The sequence below is a fragment of the Babylonia areolata genome, chromosome 22 (assembly GCF_041734735.1).
Source record: "Babylonia areolata isolate BAREFJ2019XMU chromosome 22, ASM4173473v1, whole genome shotgun sequence".
NCBI classification, from domain to species: Eukaryota; Metazoa; Mollusca; class Gastropoda; order Neogastropoda; family Buccinidae; genus Babylonia; species Babylonia areolata.
In genome coordinates, this window is record NC_134897.1 from 10,284,331 (window position 1) to 10,302,424 (window position 18,094).

The following is an 18,094-nucleotide window of genomic DNA, read 5'->3' on the forward strand; positions in this document are numbered from 1 at the left end:
ATACTTGCCTTGTTTATGAGTTTTGAAACTAAAAGTGACAGTTTTCTTCAATTTGAAAACATCAATCTAAGAAATTATAGCATGACCAAGGACATAAAAAGCACTGGGGAATCAATTCACAGATTATTATAATGAAAACATTGCATGATAAAAGGAAATTTATCACTAGTCACTGACAATTACACTTACGGCACAATCTTGCACCACAAGGTATAATGTATAATTTCAAATGGTAGTATGTGAATGCTACAGCAAAATTCAATAAGTGCATGAACATAAATGTCTGGTAAACGAGATATACAGTCCGCGATTACTACAGCGAAATTTAATTAAGTGCATGAACATAAATGACTGGTAAACAAGACTTCTCTCTCTGCCGTAAAGTTAGTTTTGAAATGTTTATATAACAAGCATCTACTACACAGATCAAGTCCTTCCTCCAGTTAATAACAAAACGATTAACCAAAGAATCTTGAATACTGCTACATGTTGTACTTATATTTGAACATAATTCCCTCTCCTACAAACAGCCAAATCCGCATCTTGCGAGAATTTATGCATCTTACAAAGCCCTGCAGATCGGATGAGACCCTTGTAATGTAAATTTCTCAATGTTTGGTAAACCCTGAATGACAGTTTTGAGATGGGAGAGTGCGTAAGTTTCATCCAAAAACAAACCATTCAAACAAAACATCATATTAATATCTTACGACAGGTTTTTTTTTCTCTCTCCCCCTCTCTCTCTCTCTCAGAGTGTGTACATGTGTGGGGTGGGGTGATTGGTGCGAATGTTTTCGTTTATTGCTTTTTACAATGTTGATGATGATGATTATCATTATTCGTAGTAATAGTAGTCGTAGTAGTAGTAGTAGCATTTACAACATTAACCATTATTGTGTCGTTATTGTTATTGTTGTTAGTGTTGTCACAAGGACAGATTAGAAGAACAGGCAATGCCTAAAATCTTCATCCTTGAGTAATAAAGTTTTTGAATCCTGAACCTTGAATCTCTCTCTCTTTTCCAGATACAAAGAAGCATCCACGCAAATAACAATAAAGCACACTCCTTAACAAGAAACACTTCAAAAAAAAAAAACCACCAACAACCAACCAACAACACAATCTACCGCGTCACAACAGAGCCAGCACACAAACACACAGAGCAAAGAAACACACACAAGAAGCACACGGTGCACACCTGATCGTCTTCAGCCTCTGGACGAACCGTTTCTTGTGGCGCTGTGTGAAGTGCTTGGGATCGTGGGATATGGTGGGGTCAAACTGGTCCAGGTCACCTGAGCCGTCGTCGGGAAGGATGGTCTCCACCCAGATGCGCGACACGTTGTCCATGCAGGAGGTGACCAGGATGTTGGCCACTGCGCCCCTGGGGACCACAAGCTGTCATGTAGCACATGTTACCCACAGTGACCACAAACTGTCAAGCTGTCATGTAGCACACATTACCCACAGTGCGACAAAGCTCTCTCTCCCTGACTTGTCATTCATCGCTATACTGGTGATGACAAGCTGTCATGTAGCACACGTTACCAACAAGCTGTGATGTTCAACAAGCTGTCATGCAGCACACGTTACCCACAGTGCAACAAAACTCTCTCCCCCTGGTGATGACAAGCTGTCATGTAGCACATTACCCACAGTGCAACAAAACTCTCTCTCCCTGGTGACGACAAGCTGTCATGTAGCACACGTTACCAACAAGCTGTCATGTTCAACAAGCTGTCATGCAGCACATTACCCACAGTGCAACAAAACTCTCTCTCCCTGGTGACGACAAGCTGTCATGTAGCACACATTACCAACAAGCTGTCATGTTCAACAAGCTGTCATGCAGCACATGATACCAACGCACACATTACCAACAAGCTTTCATGTAGCACACGTTACCAACAAGCTGTCATGTTCAACAAGCTGTCATGCAGCACACGATACCAATGCACACATTACCAACAAGCTGTCATGTAGCACACGTTACCAACAAGCTGTCATGCAACACATGTTACCAACAAGCTGTCATGCAACACATTACCAACAAGCTGTCATGCAACACATGTTACCAACAAGCTGTCATGCAGCACACATTACCAACAAGCTGTCACGCAACACATGTTACCAACAAGCTGTCATGCAACACATTACCAACAAGCTGTCATGCAACACATGTTACCAACAAGCTGTCATGTAACACATGCTACCCACAGTCCAACAAAACTCTTCATTCATACCTATACTGGTGACCACAAGCTGTCATGTGCTGTGACGACAAGCTGTCATGTAGCACATGTTGCTCACAGTGCAACAAAACTCTCTCTCCCTGTTGATGACAAGCTGTCATGTAGCATACTTTACCCACAGTGACCACAAGCTGTCATGTAGCACACATTACCCACAGTGACCACAAGCTGTCATGCAGCACACGTTACCCACAGTGACCACAAGCTGTCATGCAGCACATGTTACCCACAGTGACCACAAGCTGTCATGTAGCACATGTTACCCATAGTGACCACAAGCTGTAATGTAGCACACATTGCCCACAGTGGCCACAAGCTGTCATGTAGCACACGTTACCCACAGTGACCACAAGCTGTCATGCAGCACACGTTACCCACAGTGACCACAAGCTGTCATGTAGCACACGTTACCCACAGTGACCACAAGCTGTCATGTAGACCACGTTACCCACAGTGACCACAAGCTGTCATGCAGCACACATTACCCACAGTGACCACAAGCTGTCATGTAGCACACATTACCCACAGTGACCACAAGCTGTCATGTAGCACACATTACCCACAGTGACCACAAGCTGTCATGTAGACCACGTTACCCACAGTGACCACAAGCTGTCGTGTAGTACACATTACCCACAGTGACCACAAGCTGCCATGTAGCAGGTTACCCACAGTGACCACAAGCTGTCATGTAGACCACATTACCCACAGTCACCACAAGCTGTCATCTAGCAGGTTACCCACAGTGACCACAAGCTGTCATGTAGCACATGTTACCCACAGTGACCACAAGCTGTCATGTAGACCACGTTACCCACAGTGACCACAAGCTGTCATGTAGTACACGTTACCCACAGTGACCACACGCTGCCATGTAACAGGTTACCCACAGTGACCACAAGCTGTCATGTAGACCACATTACCCACAGTCACCACAAGCTGTCATGTAGCAGGTTACCCACAGTGACCACAAGCTGTCATGTAGCACACGTTACCCACAGTCACCACAAGCTGTCATGTAGCACACGTTACCCGCAAGCTGTCATGTAGCACACGTTACCCACGGTGACCACAAGCTGTCATGTAGCAGGTTACCCACAGTGACCACAAGCTGTCATGTAGCACACGTTACCCACAGTGACCACAAGCTGTCATGTAGCACACGTTACCCACAGTGACCACAAGCTGTCATGTAGCACACGTTACCCACAGTGACCACAAGCTGTCATGTAGCAGGTTACCCACAGTGACCACAAGCTGTCATGTAGCACATTATCCAAAGTGACCACAAGCTGTCATGTAGCACACGTTACCCACAGTGACCACAAGCTGTCATGTAGCACACGTTACCCACAGTGACCACAAGCTGTCATGTAGCACACGTTACCCACAGTGACCACAAGCTGTCATGTAGCACACGTTACCCACAGTGACCACAAGCTGTCATGTACATGTTACCCACAGTGACCACAAGCTGTCATGTAGCACATGTTACCCACAGTGACCACAAGCTGTCATGTAGCACACGTTACCCACAGTGACCACAAGCTGTCATGTAGCACACGTTACCCACAGTGACCACAAGCTGTCATGTAGCACACGTTACCCACAGTGACCACAAGCTGTCATGTAGTACATGTTACTCACAGTGCAACAAAACTTGTCATTCACAGCCATACTGGTGACAACAAGCTGTCATGCAGCACACGTTACCCACAGTGCAACAAAACTCTTTCTAACATTTCAATCCTAGCTAAACTAGGTGCAAAAAGCTTACGTAGTTTCAAAGCATGTTTCAAACTGTCTTTTCTTAACACAGTAACATTCCTTTCTTTTCCAGTTGAAGCCACCAAAAGCTTTTTTCAGATTATAGCGGACTAGTACTTTGGACAGGACAGGAATCCAGACCCCTGCCAGAGTCTGCACCAGCGGGTCACGGTAGAGTATGTGTAATCAAAAGTGTTTTTTTTCTTAACTATCTTTGGCTAAATCTGCTGTGACAGCAAGTGTATTCAGTCTTTTTAACCAACTTCTGCGGCTAATACAGTATTAAGACATGTCAGGCCATCCTCTACATCAGCAAAACATCATTCCTCACACCACTCATCACAAGGACATCAGTCTTTCTGCATAAAACGTTTTCAGGGCATGATATAAATGTTCTGAGCAGAAAGAAAAAAAAAAGAAAAAACAAACACAAGAATAAGCTCTAAACATTGACGAAGCTTTTCACATTAACATATACAGTTTGCACACATTATCAACTTCATTTCTACTGCTACTAGTTTTAACTCTTCATTTATTATTCATTTATTTTCAGTATCATTATTACTGTTACTGATGTTTTTGCAGTTATTATTTTGGTGTCTAAAATGTCATCCTCACCGTGAAATATAACACAGACTCTAAATCAAAGTCCCATCTCAAACCAGATGTTCTGATGTTGCCCTGCTACATAAACACCACAAAGCCTGTCTGATGGCCAGCTGTACCAGTGCAGGAGAGTCACCTTGGCATGTACTTGCTGGTCTTCCTCCAGGTGAAGCCAGTGACGGCGCGGGGGTGAGCGATGTAGATGAAGGAGTAGTGCAGCACATCTCTCCGGGGACTCAGGCTATCCGCCCGCGCCAGACCCTGCTGCACTGTACACACACACACACACGCCGAGGAATTCGGCAACACGTGAATGCTGGAACTGGCAAACTGATGTTGGTTCCCTGGTTTAAACTTGATTATTTAATATTTCATAATAACAATAACAATATATACTTGTAGAGTGCCCTTTCTCTCAAAGAGCGCAGGGCACATTACACGAAAGAAAAAGTTACAAATTACACAAACCACTTATGACCACTCTCTCTCAATAGCCGAGTGAATACAGCGTTTGACTTTCAGTGTGAGGGTCCCTGGTTCGAATCTGGGCAACGGCGCCTTGTGGGTAAAGGGTGGAGATTTTTCCAATATCCCAGGTCAACACAGAATATCAAATACGCAGGTTAAAGATCCTGTAATCCATGTCAGCATTTGGTGGGTTATGGAAACAAGAACATACCCCAGTGCACATCCCCAAAAATGGAGTATGGCTGCCTACATGGCAGGGTAAATAAACAAAATGGCCACACACATCAAATGTTACATGTCTGAGTGTGTATGTGTTCTTGCCTGAAATCTGATCGAATGACACAGGAAACAAATGATGAGTGCCCAATGGCAGCCATCAGTCGGCTCTACCCTGGTGAGCAGTCTGTTGTGCAAATGACCCTGAGTTTGTAAAGCGATTAGAGTTTGATCTCTGATGAGGACAGGCGCCATATTAGTATCCATATCATTCATCATTCATTCTCTCTTCCCCACTCCCTCCCCCCTCTCTCATTCCTCATACATGCACACTGAGTTGAGAGACATACGATGGTGTTGGAAAAGTAGGAAGCCGACAGTGCTTACAGACAGGTTCTGACAAGATGAGTTTTTAGTGACAAGTGCAGAGTGAAAGGCTGAGATGGTGTCAGATGAACAGATATGATGGAGAAGGTTGTCCCAACTATTCTTCCCATACTTCTATACATCAGGGAACTGGCAATACATGAAAACTATTTTGTTTTAAAGGAAAAAAAAGTAGAAATAGTAGAGTGAATCTGGTTAACTCGTTTTAACTTTGATGCTTGTCCCAAAATCAGCAGTACAAAAGTATCCTAAACAGCATAGTGAAGACAGTCTATTCTTTCAATAACTTCCCAAACATAACAGCTGAAAGGTAGGTAAACGGAAAAGATAAATATAATTGTGCCACCCATTCCACTGTGTCAAAAGTATGCAAGTTACAGAATCATCTGCTCTGTTTGGCCTACTATTGTGCCTTATGCATTATCAAGTCGTCTCCCCATCCCCCAAGCCCCCACACCTGCTTCTCATAATTATCTAGCCTTTTATTCACTCTTTCTGCATCACAAGGTAAACTTGCCATAAGACAAAAGACAGAAGCGACTGACTAAATTTGTTGAAATCAATTTCTAAATTATATGGTCACACTTTTTTCTTCTTTTTTTTTTTCCTGATGGGGTTGCCTTACAATCCAGAGCTCCCCATTTATGTTCAAATCAGTTTTCGGCATCCATCTGTGCGAATGCAACCCGTCACATTTCTGATATCAGGATCAGTGTCTATGACAATGGTGAATGCATTTAACACCATGATTGTTCTGCCCATCCTGAGGTTTACGCTTTCCTTTCCACAGAATATAAACATGCTTTTTGACTATCATGTAGGTGGCAGTGACTGATAAGTTTGGAAGTAAATGAATAAAATACACATGCACACACACAGACACACACACACACACACACAGACTCCCCCCACCCCACCCCCCCAACACACACACACATATATACACCTACAGATAAATTTGAGAGAAAAAGCCTGTTAAACTCATCACTGAAAATATTAATGCTTCTGTTTATTCACATGTCTGACAGACAGCTGTATACACACACACACTCCACACACCTTACATTCAACCCTGACTCAAGTTGGAATTCATGCCTACTCTCCCTCAAAGGAACACAGCGACATGATAATTTCTCATTACTGTTGACTGTTATTTTTTGCTGTCATGGCCTTCATATCTTCTTTATATGTTATGAAATAGAAATACCCTTGCAAATCAACTGCCACTATAGTACCCTGCCAAAGTTTAATATACCAATGTTATATTTCATCTACAGTGGTAATCAACTGTGCAAAATTCTGGTCATGATGATGATGATGTTTCTCATTTGAGAAACGTAACATTCAATGCAAGGTACAACAACAACACCACCAACAACAACAACAAGAGAGGCAAGGCCTTCAAGACTCACTTGTGATAAATTAAGTCCCCTAGCATTAATTACAGAGTAATTTCCCTTTTTTACTATCTGCACCAAAAACGTTTGCAAAATAAATAAAAATTCCATGCTTAGCAAAAGAAGTTCCTGTTTGAACAAAAAATGATAATAATGACTTCTCTTGTTGTTGTGTCAGAATAAGAGGTCAAAGTGCCAAGTTTAGAGAATACAAAAAATATAAATATAACAGTAAATGCAGTTTGCATATAATTAGGCTTCTTTTTTATTTTTTTTTGTGCCCATCCCTGAGGTGCAATATTGTTTTAAACAAGATGACTGGAAAGAACTGAATTTTTCCTATTTTTATGCCAAATTTGGTGTCAACTGACAAAGTATTTGCGGAGAAAATGTCAATGTTAAAGTTTACCACGGACACACACACACACACACACACACAGAACCGAACACCGGGTTAAAACATAGACTCACTTTGTTTACACAAGTGAGTCAAAAAAAAAACCCAAAGGGAACTACCACAGCTGGTGGTGCAGTGGCTGTTAACAGTGCATGATGGGCCATTACTCTGAAATAATGGAACCAATGAACCATAGCATGACAACTAGTTTTATGAACCAGCCAACCATGTCTTGACAATTATGTAGCAGGTGCCAATTTCCATGTAATTGGAAATAGCTCCTAACACACGTTTTCACACACACACACAAACACACACACAATTCAGATGCGCACACACACACAGTCTCACACACATATTCTTTTCATCTATGTGGTGCTGTTGTTCATATTGTATGTTGTTACTCTGTGTGTGTGTGTGTGTGTGTGTGTGTGTGTTAGTGCGCACGCGTGCGTGCGTGCGTGCATGCATATGTATGCATGAATGTATGAGTGTGTGTGTGTGTGTGTGTGTGTGTGTGTGTGTGTGTGTGTTCTGTGTCTGTGTGAGTGTGTGAGTGTGTGTGTGTGTGTGTGTGTGTGTGTCAGAGAGTGAGAGTGAAAGTGAAAGTGTGAGTGTGTATGTATATATATGTGTGTGTGTGTGTGTGTGCGTGCATGTGTGCGCGCATGCGCATATTTTATTCATTTACTTCCAAATTAAATGCGTGCGATTCTCATTTCTGCGCTGTAATGCACACAGGTGCATGTCCTTTAATACCACCACATGCAAATTCAATGCCTACTGAAACATTAGCACTGCACATAAAAGGACATGGTCAAGCACTGTAAGAATACAATAAAATAACAGGTGAAATCAAAACTATCACAACGCATCAGACACAACCAATGGTGGTGACCAAGGTAGGCTGTAAGGCCTCAGCTGTGAAAACAAAGCCATCCCCCTCCCCCCTCCCCCACTGTCACCATTTTTTAACTGCAGCAAAAACCTACCTTTCAGGTCCTCATACCAGATCTTCACCAGCCTGTCAGCCTGCACACACACACACACACACACACACACACACACACACACACACACACATTAAGCATGTTCCCGCACAAACAAATTGAAATCAAGAGGCACATGATACGTGAACAAAATTTTACTGTGTAATTCTATCTACATCTGAATAATGAAAAGAGGGAAAAAAAGTGGGAGAATGGAGTATTGCTTTCAAAGAACTACAATTCTTTAACCAAATTATACAAGCAATTTTTAGGCACAACAAAATGTTTTTTTCCCCTCTTCAAATGAATCAATTCAATAATTCACTCAGATACCTGTCCTGTTCTCCAAACACTTTTTGTTAAATGGAAAAGAAAAAGGAGAGAGAAAAAGTACTTATCCTTTTTACAAAACAATGGAAAATAAAGGTACCTATGCATACACACATGCGTGTACATACTACACACATATAATAATTATATGCATACAAAACACAAACACACACTCACAAACTCATAAGCACACACACACACACACTACATATACAAACACACACACGCACAAACACACACACACACACACACACACGAGTACATGCACACACAAGCACACGCAACACACACATACACACTCAAAAATTCATGCACGCACAAACACAACACGCACACACACTCACTCTCTCACTCACACACACACTCACACACGCATCCACACATCTGAACCTTCACACACACTAACTCACCTTTCCAGCAGAGGCAAAGAGAAACCCATCAGGAGAGAACTGCAGGTGGTAGACAGGCGTGGCTGGTCTGTGATTCAAATGGAAAGTAGCATCATAATCATATAATCATTAAATAACAATGAAACAATACAGAAAAAAGAATAAAAATATAAGCACATTCTTTTTTGCTTCGCCTCTGGCACAGATCTTTCACAGAGTGAGTGAGAGTGTGCGTGCGTGCGTGTGTGCGTGTGCATGTGTGTGTGCGCATGTGTGACTTCGTTTTCCACACACACTCCCACGCGCCAGGGTTGTGCAACACATCATAGTGCTGGGGGTCAACAGTACGACAGATCTATACGCTAACTGTGAGTGTGTGTGTGTGTGTGTGTGTGTGGTCAACAGTACGACAGATCTATACGCTAACTGTGTGTGTGTGTGTGTGTGTTATCTTCAGTTTAACGTCTTTCCACTTGAAGTGATATTAGACGGAAAAAAAAAAAAAAAAAAACACCATGGGGGTAGGGGTTGTGGGAGGGGGGTGGGGGTAAAAGTGTGTGTATATGTGGAGGGTGAATAGGGAGAGACAACGCTAGGGAAAATGGAAACGTTATAAACGCCAATATCAAACAACTATAACAAATGTCCTATTGGACTATGCAGCAAACCTTCTGCAACAGCAAATAACATATTGGAATTGTTAATAACACATTCAAAAGAACTTTTGGTGAAGTCTGGTAAAAAACATTTTAGATTCTGACATTCGAATATTATATGGTTGCTAAATATATGTTCTCCACATATGCATCTAACATCTTTGCTGAACTTAAGTTATAAAAGCGTTCAGTTTTATCCTGTTCGACAATGTATGGATCTGCCTTAATCTTATTGAATTACTGTATGTATGTGCCGTTTTCCTGGTATAATTCTCTGACTTGTGTGTGTGTGTGTGTGTGTGTGTGTGGTGTGTGTGGTGTGCGTGCGTGCGTGCGAGCATGCGTACATGCATGCATGCAACTCACTTTGTTTTCCACACACACTCCCACACGCCGGGGTTGTGCAGCACATCGTAGTGCTGGGGGTCCACAGCATGACAGATACGCTGACTGAGGCCGTCATCATCGGGGTCAGCAGCGCTGCCCATGCCCCCGCCCAGGTGAAACAGCACCTTGTGGGACCCTTCCTCCTCCCGCTCCTCCTCTGTGGGAGACCCCTTGTTCTTCGGCATGAACTGCCAGATCTGAATCAGGTCCCCTCCCGTCAGCAGCTTGGAACCTGAAAAAGGAACAGATCATGTTTCATTTTCAACGTTTAGCAAACTGAAAAGAATTAATTATGTTTCATGTCAAAGTTAAGTTTACAGCAGTTCCAGTTCAGTTTCAGTTTCAAGTAGGAGTTTCAGTTCAGTTTAAATGAGGATTTAAAGCATGCAAACTGAAGGAATAAATCATGTTTCACTTCAACGTTTGGTTTAGAACAGTTCAGTTTCAGTTTCAACAAGGCATCAATCTGATTCAAAGTATGCTAACTGAAGGAATTATGTTTGATTTCCAGTTTAGAATAGTTTCAGTTCAGTTTCAGTTTCAAAGGGGCACATGAAAACTGAAGGAAGAAATCATGTTTCATTTTAACATTCAGTTTAGAATGGTTTCAGTTCAGTTTCAGTTTCAAGGGGCCATCAAAACATGCAAAGTGAAAGAGTAAATTATGTTTCATTTCCAGTTCAGTTTCAGTTCAAGGAGGCGTCAAAGCATCACTCACTTAGCATGCAAACTGATCCATATATGCCACACCACATCTGCTTTTGAAAAAAAAAAGAAAAAAGAAAAAGCCCAATGCAGGTAGATGCCTAACCTACTCATGTTGACCCAACACATTCTGTGAACACATGAATTACATTTTTATGACACCATCAGCAGCACTATTAAGTAAAAGGGGTACTAACATCTGATTCCATTAGCTCCTAATCAGAATTCAACTTCAAAACCCTAACTTTATTCAGTTTAACTGTATGATAGTCAGTCACTCTGGCTATGACCATTAGAACAGCAGACGAGGCAACTTCTGTCCTGGCTATCTGGGCCAGAATCTGATTAAAGTTAATATTGTCTCTCAGCCAAGATGATTTTGACCCCACAGGCCAACAAGTCCACAAGACTGCAGCACTAAGACCCAGTTCAATTATTGTCTAACAATCAAATGGAATAACAACACACTTTTGTGAATAATATAACATACTCTGGGAGCCTTACCTTCCATGTTCCAGCTTAGACTGTTGACGTAACATTCTGTCTCTATCTCCGCTGTCTTATACCACCGGTAATCTAACTTCTGAAAACCAAAGCAACCAAACAAAGGTAAGTTTTGCAAAACATTTGGCAAATCACATTGACTAAAATACTGCAAATCAAACTGCACAACAGTTTTGCACTACAAACAGTGGCATCATAAACTATCATTTAAAAACCAACTATGCTGTTAAAAAGTCAAATGATGTTTTTCTACATGTCGAAGTCAAAATCTAATGTCCACTATAATAATTATCTTTGGCAACTTAAAAATCCATTCAGCTCTACTTGCTTCTAATTGTTCACTAAGTATGTATCATGCCCAATAAATTTACCCCACCATGTAGCCAACCATGCATGAATCTCAGGATAAGTACACACTTCCTTTAGTCCATCAAATGACAACATGCATCACAGTATCTTTAATGTGTTTCTTTAATCTCTGCATACACAAGAGGGTTTTCCATTCTCAACCCACTCGTACCACAAGGAGTCTAGTCATCTCTCATGTGAACATAATTAGGAACTTAAACTCTATACGGCATGTACATGTTCTACCAAAGTCAAGATTAAACTCATCCTCAATGATACGTACATGTGAGCTGTCAGCAGCAATGGGTGTAGGTTCAAATATGTACACTTTCTTCCCATAGCTGGCTGCAATCTGCACAATGACAGGTGACTTTCTATCAGTGGAGACACAACATAATAAAAGATTCAACTTCAATGGAGGAACAATGTTTAAATTTTGCAACTGAGCAATTATGCTCATAATTTATGGGTTACAGAGTCATTACCATGAACATAAAATATATCTCTGCACTGACGATGTCATATTTGCTCCAGTAATCAAGACTTCTTTTTTTCATTTTGCTACAGAGTTACTACATAGTCCCATCTGTATATATATAAATATTTTCATTACCATCATTTAGTCTAAATCCTGATGTTAGGTATTTTTTGTAAATGACTGTATGCATGCAGTGGCACATACGTACCTGCATGTGTACATACAGTACATACAGTGTATATATATATCATTATAAGTGTACTTTTTTTTCCCTTCCAACCCCCTCCTCTCCATTCCCCTTTATTCTTTTTTCCCTTGTTGAAATCACATAATTTATGAAAGACATTTAGAAAGAAGCAGAAAAAGAATTAAATAATTAGTATACACTGTATATTTTCATAAGAATTAAATAATTAGTATACACTGTATATTTTCATATTAGTTATATCAGGATTTTTGTTTGTTTGTTCTTTATCACTAACATTAGGATATGACACCCCCCAAAAAAGATGAAAGCTGCATATTGTGTAAGGACAACCAATATCAGTTTACTACAGAGGTGTGTGATAAAATAAATAAAAAATAAAAAAAAGAAGAAGACAAAATCATATGCAAACAGCAGCAAATAAACATGTTTAATTACTGCTTATTCATGCGTGCCTTCACCTTTACCCAGCCTGTTTACTTCCAGACCTGCACTCTCTCTCTCTCTCTCTCTCTCTCTCTCTTTGTCCAGGGCTGGGTGGAAAAAAGCAATGTCTACTTGCTTATCTCATTACCCTGGTGAAATAAAATTTTGTTTCGTTTCGTTTCGTTTCGTTTCGTTTCTCTCTCTCTCTGACACACACAGACAATTACAAATGAAGCACGCAAACACTGATGCACTCGCGCGCGCGTGCACGCGCGCACACACACACACACTTCACTCTTACCTTTCCCGTGTCAGTGGAGCAGTCAATACAGGTAACTTTGATGTTGCCATGGGTGACTCCTGGAATGATCTGCACACGCTCAAAGTTCCCAGCAAGGATGGCGATGTTACAGCCAGCTGCATAGGCCTGTCACCAACAGATTAAATCAAATCATATCATATTGGAAATAGCCAAGTGGACCACAAAGGGGCCCCTTCAGGGCTGTGTCATCAACAGACTGAGATACCATTTTCTGCCATCAGCTGGTAACCCATAACCCATTCTGCCCTATGGAGTTTACAGCCTTAGGAGGCTTCCATGTCATATTCATGCAGAAAAATGCAGAAAATATATTTGTATTTGTATTTCTTTTTATCACAACAGATTTCTCTGTGTGAAATTCGGGCTGCTCTCCCCAGGGAGAGCGCGTCGCTATACTACAGCGCCACCCATTTTTTATATATTTTTCCGTCATGCAGTTTTCTTTGTTTTTTTCCTATCGAAGTGGATTTTTCTACAGAATTTTGCCAGGAACAACCCTTTTGTTGCCGTGGGTTCTTTTACGTGCGCTAAGTGCACACTGCACACGGGAACTCAGTTTATTGTCTCATCCGAATGACTAGCGACCAGACCACCACTCAAGGTCTAGTGGAGGGGGAGAAAATATCGGCGGCTGAGCCACGATTCGAACCAGCACGCTCAGACTCTCTCACTTCCTTGGCAGACGCGTTACCTCTAAGCCATCACTCCACTTTTTTTCCCTCCTCTAACTTACTTGTGGACACATACCAGAAATACTACAGAAGTTAGTTCCCTTTGCTTGTGGTTTATGCATATACATGTAGGAACGTGAAAAACGTTTTAAAGAGATGAATTTTGATGACAGAGCAGTGCTCTGGTACATGGCTCAATGAGCTAACGTTATGATTAATATACAAACTCAGCCTCTGACCCCCTAAAATGATACACAGATAATGAGTATACTCTTGGAGTTCTGCTGCGTTACAGCAATGCTGTCATGAATCATTTTTCTAAGAATACATACAGATAATGAGTACATAAAAGCCTTGTAAGTTTCCTCTTCAAATTCTGTTGTGTTACAGGTGCAAACCTGTCTTAAATTTAACTTATTCAATTTTCTGAGAATACGTAGACTGATAGAGACAATGAGTGCATGAAAACATGTCTGTTTACTGTTCTAGATTTACTTGTCACACTACACCAAAGCAGTCATAAATTATAATAATGTCTCCAAAAATATAAAAACTTGTCACTTTATACATAGACTGACAGAGTTCTATCAAGTTCATCACAGTGGTCATCAGTCATAACTTCTACACACAATCCTCACTCACTGAACCAAAAGCAAAATGATAAATGGCTCACTAGAAGTAGAAGCTCACCACATTAGCAGCTTTACACATGATGTAAGTTTGTTGCAGAGTTTAGCATTATATGTCTGCATTTCTGTGATTGAGTGCCTAGATAAGTATAAGTCTTTCCTCTGTTAGTTCAACAATACTCAGAGATTCTAATTTATTGAATCACACTGTTAAAAAAAAAGAATGCTAAAAGTCTAGCTCTTAAACTATTGGGGGATATCCCATTTACTAAACATTGTACACATCCCTTTTGAAATTGTCAACATACATATCTGATATCAAATTGCCTGATAGATATTTAGTAATTTACAGTGAACAACCCTTACACTCTCACTCTGCTTTTCTACAGTCCCACTTTTCTGTTTTCTTTGGTCTTCCTTCGATTTTCTTTTCCTTTAATTTTTTTTTTTTTTTTTTTTTAAATAAATAAATATTGGCAAACATAAATTCGTCTATCTTATTTTGATTTACCTGGAGTATAGTACCACCAAAGTGAGTGAAAAGACTATCAATCAAATTCAATTACTCAACTAACCATAAATAATTATGTCCATTGATGAGTGCACTTACTGCCCAATATGCACTCTGGCATGAAGGGCAGTATGGAAGATACGTGAGTGTGTGCAGGTGTACAATGTACATGACAATGTCATTATGTGAACACTGCAAGACCGCCAAGAGATATGAACATGTGTGTGTATGTGCAGAGGAGGGAGGGTGTGGAAGACAAGGGGTAAGTGCGTGCGTGTTTGTGAGAAAGAGAGAGAGAAAGAGAGAGAGAGAGTATGTGTGTGTGTGTGTTTATATGCTGCTTTTCTTTTCTTTTCTTTTTTTCTTTTTTATTGGGGGGGAAGGGTGGATAAGGGGGCTATAACAGGAGAGATTGTGGAGGGCTGCTTTTCCAGCCTTACTCAATGACTCCAACCTAAATATTTCACACAAATTTACAACAACATTTTCATTATTTTGAACCTGCACCCAGGTAAACATGTTGGCGACCCATGTACAGGTTTATGAACATACACTGAACCGACACATTCAAAACTGCTGCAGGCCGGAAAGCCGATCAATTACCGCTGACAGTGATGGATAGACATCCTAAAAGTAGAGAGCTCTCCATTTATCCCATCACTCAGTTTACACATCATCAACTTCCTAACTGGAGCAAAAGCAGCTGGGTCATTATGTCTTATTAGTTAAGAAGATCATAGTTGTTGTTTTTTTTCTAACACTTCCTGTTCGGACCTTTAAATAATGTTCATTTACAACATCAATAATTTCCTCAAGCTCTCGAGTTCTAGCTTGTTTTAAAAACAATAATTTCGGGGGTACTTTTGGTGGGATATTAGATAAAACTGTAGCATATGCCACATTAATCATAATTTAATGTTTATGATATTTTATGCATGGTTGAAAATTACTGAGCATTAATTACAATTGACATTCAATGACCACCACTTCATTTTAGCAAGCAATCCTAATCTGATTTAAACAATGACACAACACACACACACACACACACACACACATATTTATATTATAAATATATAAGACTATCAGTTAGCAGAAACAGTATCAGTTTTCATGATGCAACCAGACAGAACATTTTGAAGTGCAAAACAATACTGCTGGACTTGTTTTGTTATTGCCTGTTGTTGGGTTGTTATTGTTGTTTTGTTTTGGGGTTTTTTTCAGGGGGGGGGGGGGGGCAGATGGGGAGTTATTGCTAGTTTTCAGTTTGTCAGATTTTATTTTTTTTAAATCATTGTCATTTCACAATTATAAAATTTCTTATTTTAATCAATCACATTTAACAGCCAAGAAATGTATAATTCTCATGATCATACTTATACTTTACATGTTTCTACGTTATATATAAATATATATACATATGTTTTATAATATAAAACAACAAACTTAAAGACAATACTTTCTGCAAAATTTCAGGACTGTTATATGATGATGGTTATTGACATCAATTTTATGCAAGTACATATACATATATATATATGTGTGTGTATGTGTGTGTGTGTGCATGCGTGCAAGTGTGTCTGTCTCTGTGTGTGTCTGTGAGTGAGTGTATACAAGTCTGTGTGTGTGTGCAGCACTGATTCACTATATTAGTATATATAGTGTAATCTGATTTTCCAGTATTTATTCTTCCATATTCGGAAACCCAATCTTAGAGCTCTGTGTTCTTAGCATCCAACAACAACAAAACTCAGGCTGTTAATTTTCCTGTCAGCTGTTTGATGAATTAATATGCTGTGTGTGTAACAATTCCTAACACAGCGAAAGCTGTTTAGTATCCCCACAACAGATCCCCAACAACATAACCTGGCAATACGATCATCATTCTGCTTTTTGTCCAAGTTTTTTTTTTCTTTTGCAAGTCATTCATTTTCACTTGACAACACCACATGTGACAAGATACATGTGACACTGAGATAACATTTCTTCTATGATACAGATGCCTGAGCAATGGCTATGTGCCAAGAACAATCTGTTGTATTACACACATACACACAAAAAAACAAAACTTTCTGTGATATATACCCAGTACTAACATCGCAATCATGGTACTAAGTTCAGGAAACAATAATTTGTTCTTCGCGATACTGTTTATAGATTTACAAAATATATAAAATTATAAGAATCGACGCAACGCCAGCATCTTTATTAATAACGGTAATGACTTGAAAAATATCAGTATATCACCACTACTTCTCCACAATAACAAGTTGCAAACGCTTTTCTTGCAGTAGCACTGTACCATGCTTTTTGCGTTCTAAGTCTTTCTCGGAATACTTGCACTTATGCACGATGTACACGAAGCAGTCGACACAAACCGTGCGAGCTGCGCCCTAAAAAGTGATACTATCCATTCATGTAAATTATATTTGCTTTTCTTAAATTCCTCAAGTCAAAATGGACCAGAATCCCAGCACATTCCAACTGTCCCAAAAGCTCATAACTGTTATTTCTATTTTATCGAACCAAATGTCGCAATGATCTCTTGAAATTCAGCACTCAAGATCACCAGATGAGTTCTTTCGGTTCGAGTAAGGTCTCGAATAGTTGTCTCACCGTAAAATGAATTCCTTCGACGCTCCCAACTGCATAGCAGTTTTCTCCTGGATTACAAGCACCAGTAAGAACTTGGTGACGATTCATTGCCCAAAAGTTGACCGGTACGAGATAAAATGGGTCATAAATTTACACATAAACATGACAGACGGTAGTCTTCCCCTCTGAGACTGCGGCCATCTTACGTTAACCTCTATGCAAAATGAAGAAGCCTTCTTGTGTAAATAAAAGGACACTTTTTCTTCATTTTCACCCGTAGTTATAAACAATGTCTGATTGTGTGTTCTTAATATTTCTCGGCAACAAATATATCGACAATGATTACGAGAACATTAAAAAAAATCTCTGAACTCCTTATCATTTCTGTAGGCGTATAGTGTAATCGAGAGTTATCGTACATGATTGACAATGTGCAGCCGGAAATTATCTATGAAAGGG

The 18,094-nt window shown here is 40.2% G+C and overlaps 1 protein-coding gene across 6 annotated transcripts in view; it reads right to left on the bottom strand.

The window, feature by feature from the left end:
• The window catches only part of LOC143297010 (dmX-like protein 2), a 137,244-nt gene extending 119,415 nt beyond the window's left edge, over window positions 1-17,829 (bottom strand). For all 6 annotated transcript variants that reach the window (XM_076609134.1, XM_076609132.1, XM_076609133.1 and 3 more), the window contains exons 1-9: window positions 17,657-17,829; window positions 13,209-13,334; window positions 12,082-12,150; window positions 11,451-11,529; window positions 10,221-10,473; window positions 9,220-9,286; window positions 8,483-8,522; window positions 4,762-4,894; window positions 1,199-1,384 (exon numbers count right to left, since the gene is read on the bottom strand). In XM_076609134.1, the coding sequence (XP_076465249.1) occupies window positions 1,199-1,384; window positions 4,762-4,894; window positions 8,483-8,522; window positions 9,220-9,286; window positions 10,221-10,473; window positions 11,451-11,529; window positions 12,082-12,150; window positions 13,209-13,334; window positions 17,657-17,743 (1,040 nt within the window). In that variant the 5' untranslated portion in view covers window positions 17,744-17,829. The remainder of the gene's footprint in view (window positions 1-1,198; window positions 1,385-4,761; window positions 4,895-8,482; window positions 8,523-9,219; window positions 9,287-10,220; window positions 10,474-11,450; window positions 11,530-12,081; window positions 12,151-13,208; window positions 13,335-17,656) is intronic.
• Between the last annotated feature and the right edge of the window lie 265 nt (window positions 17,830-18,094).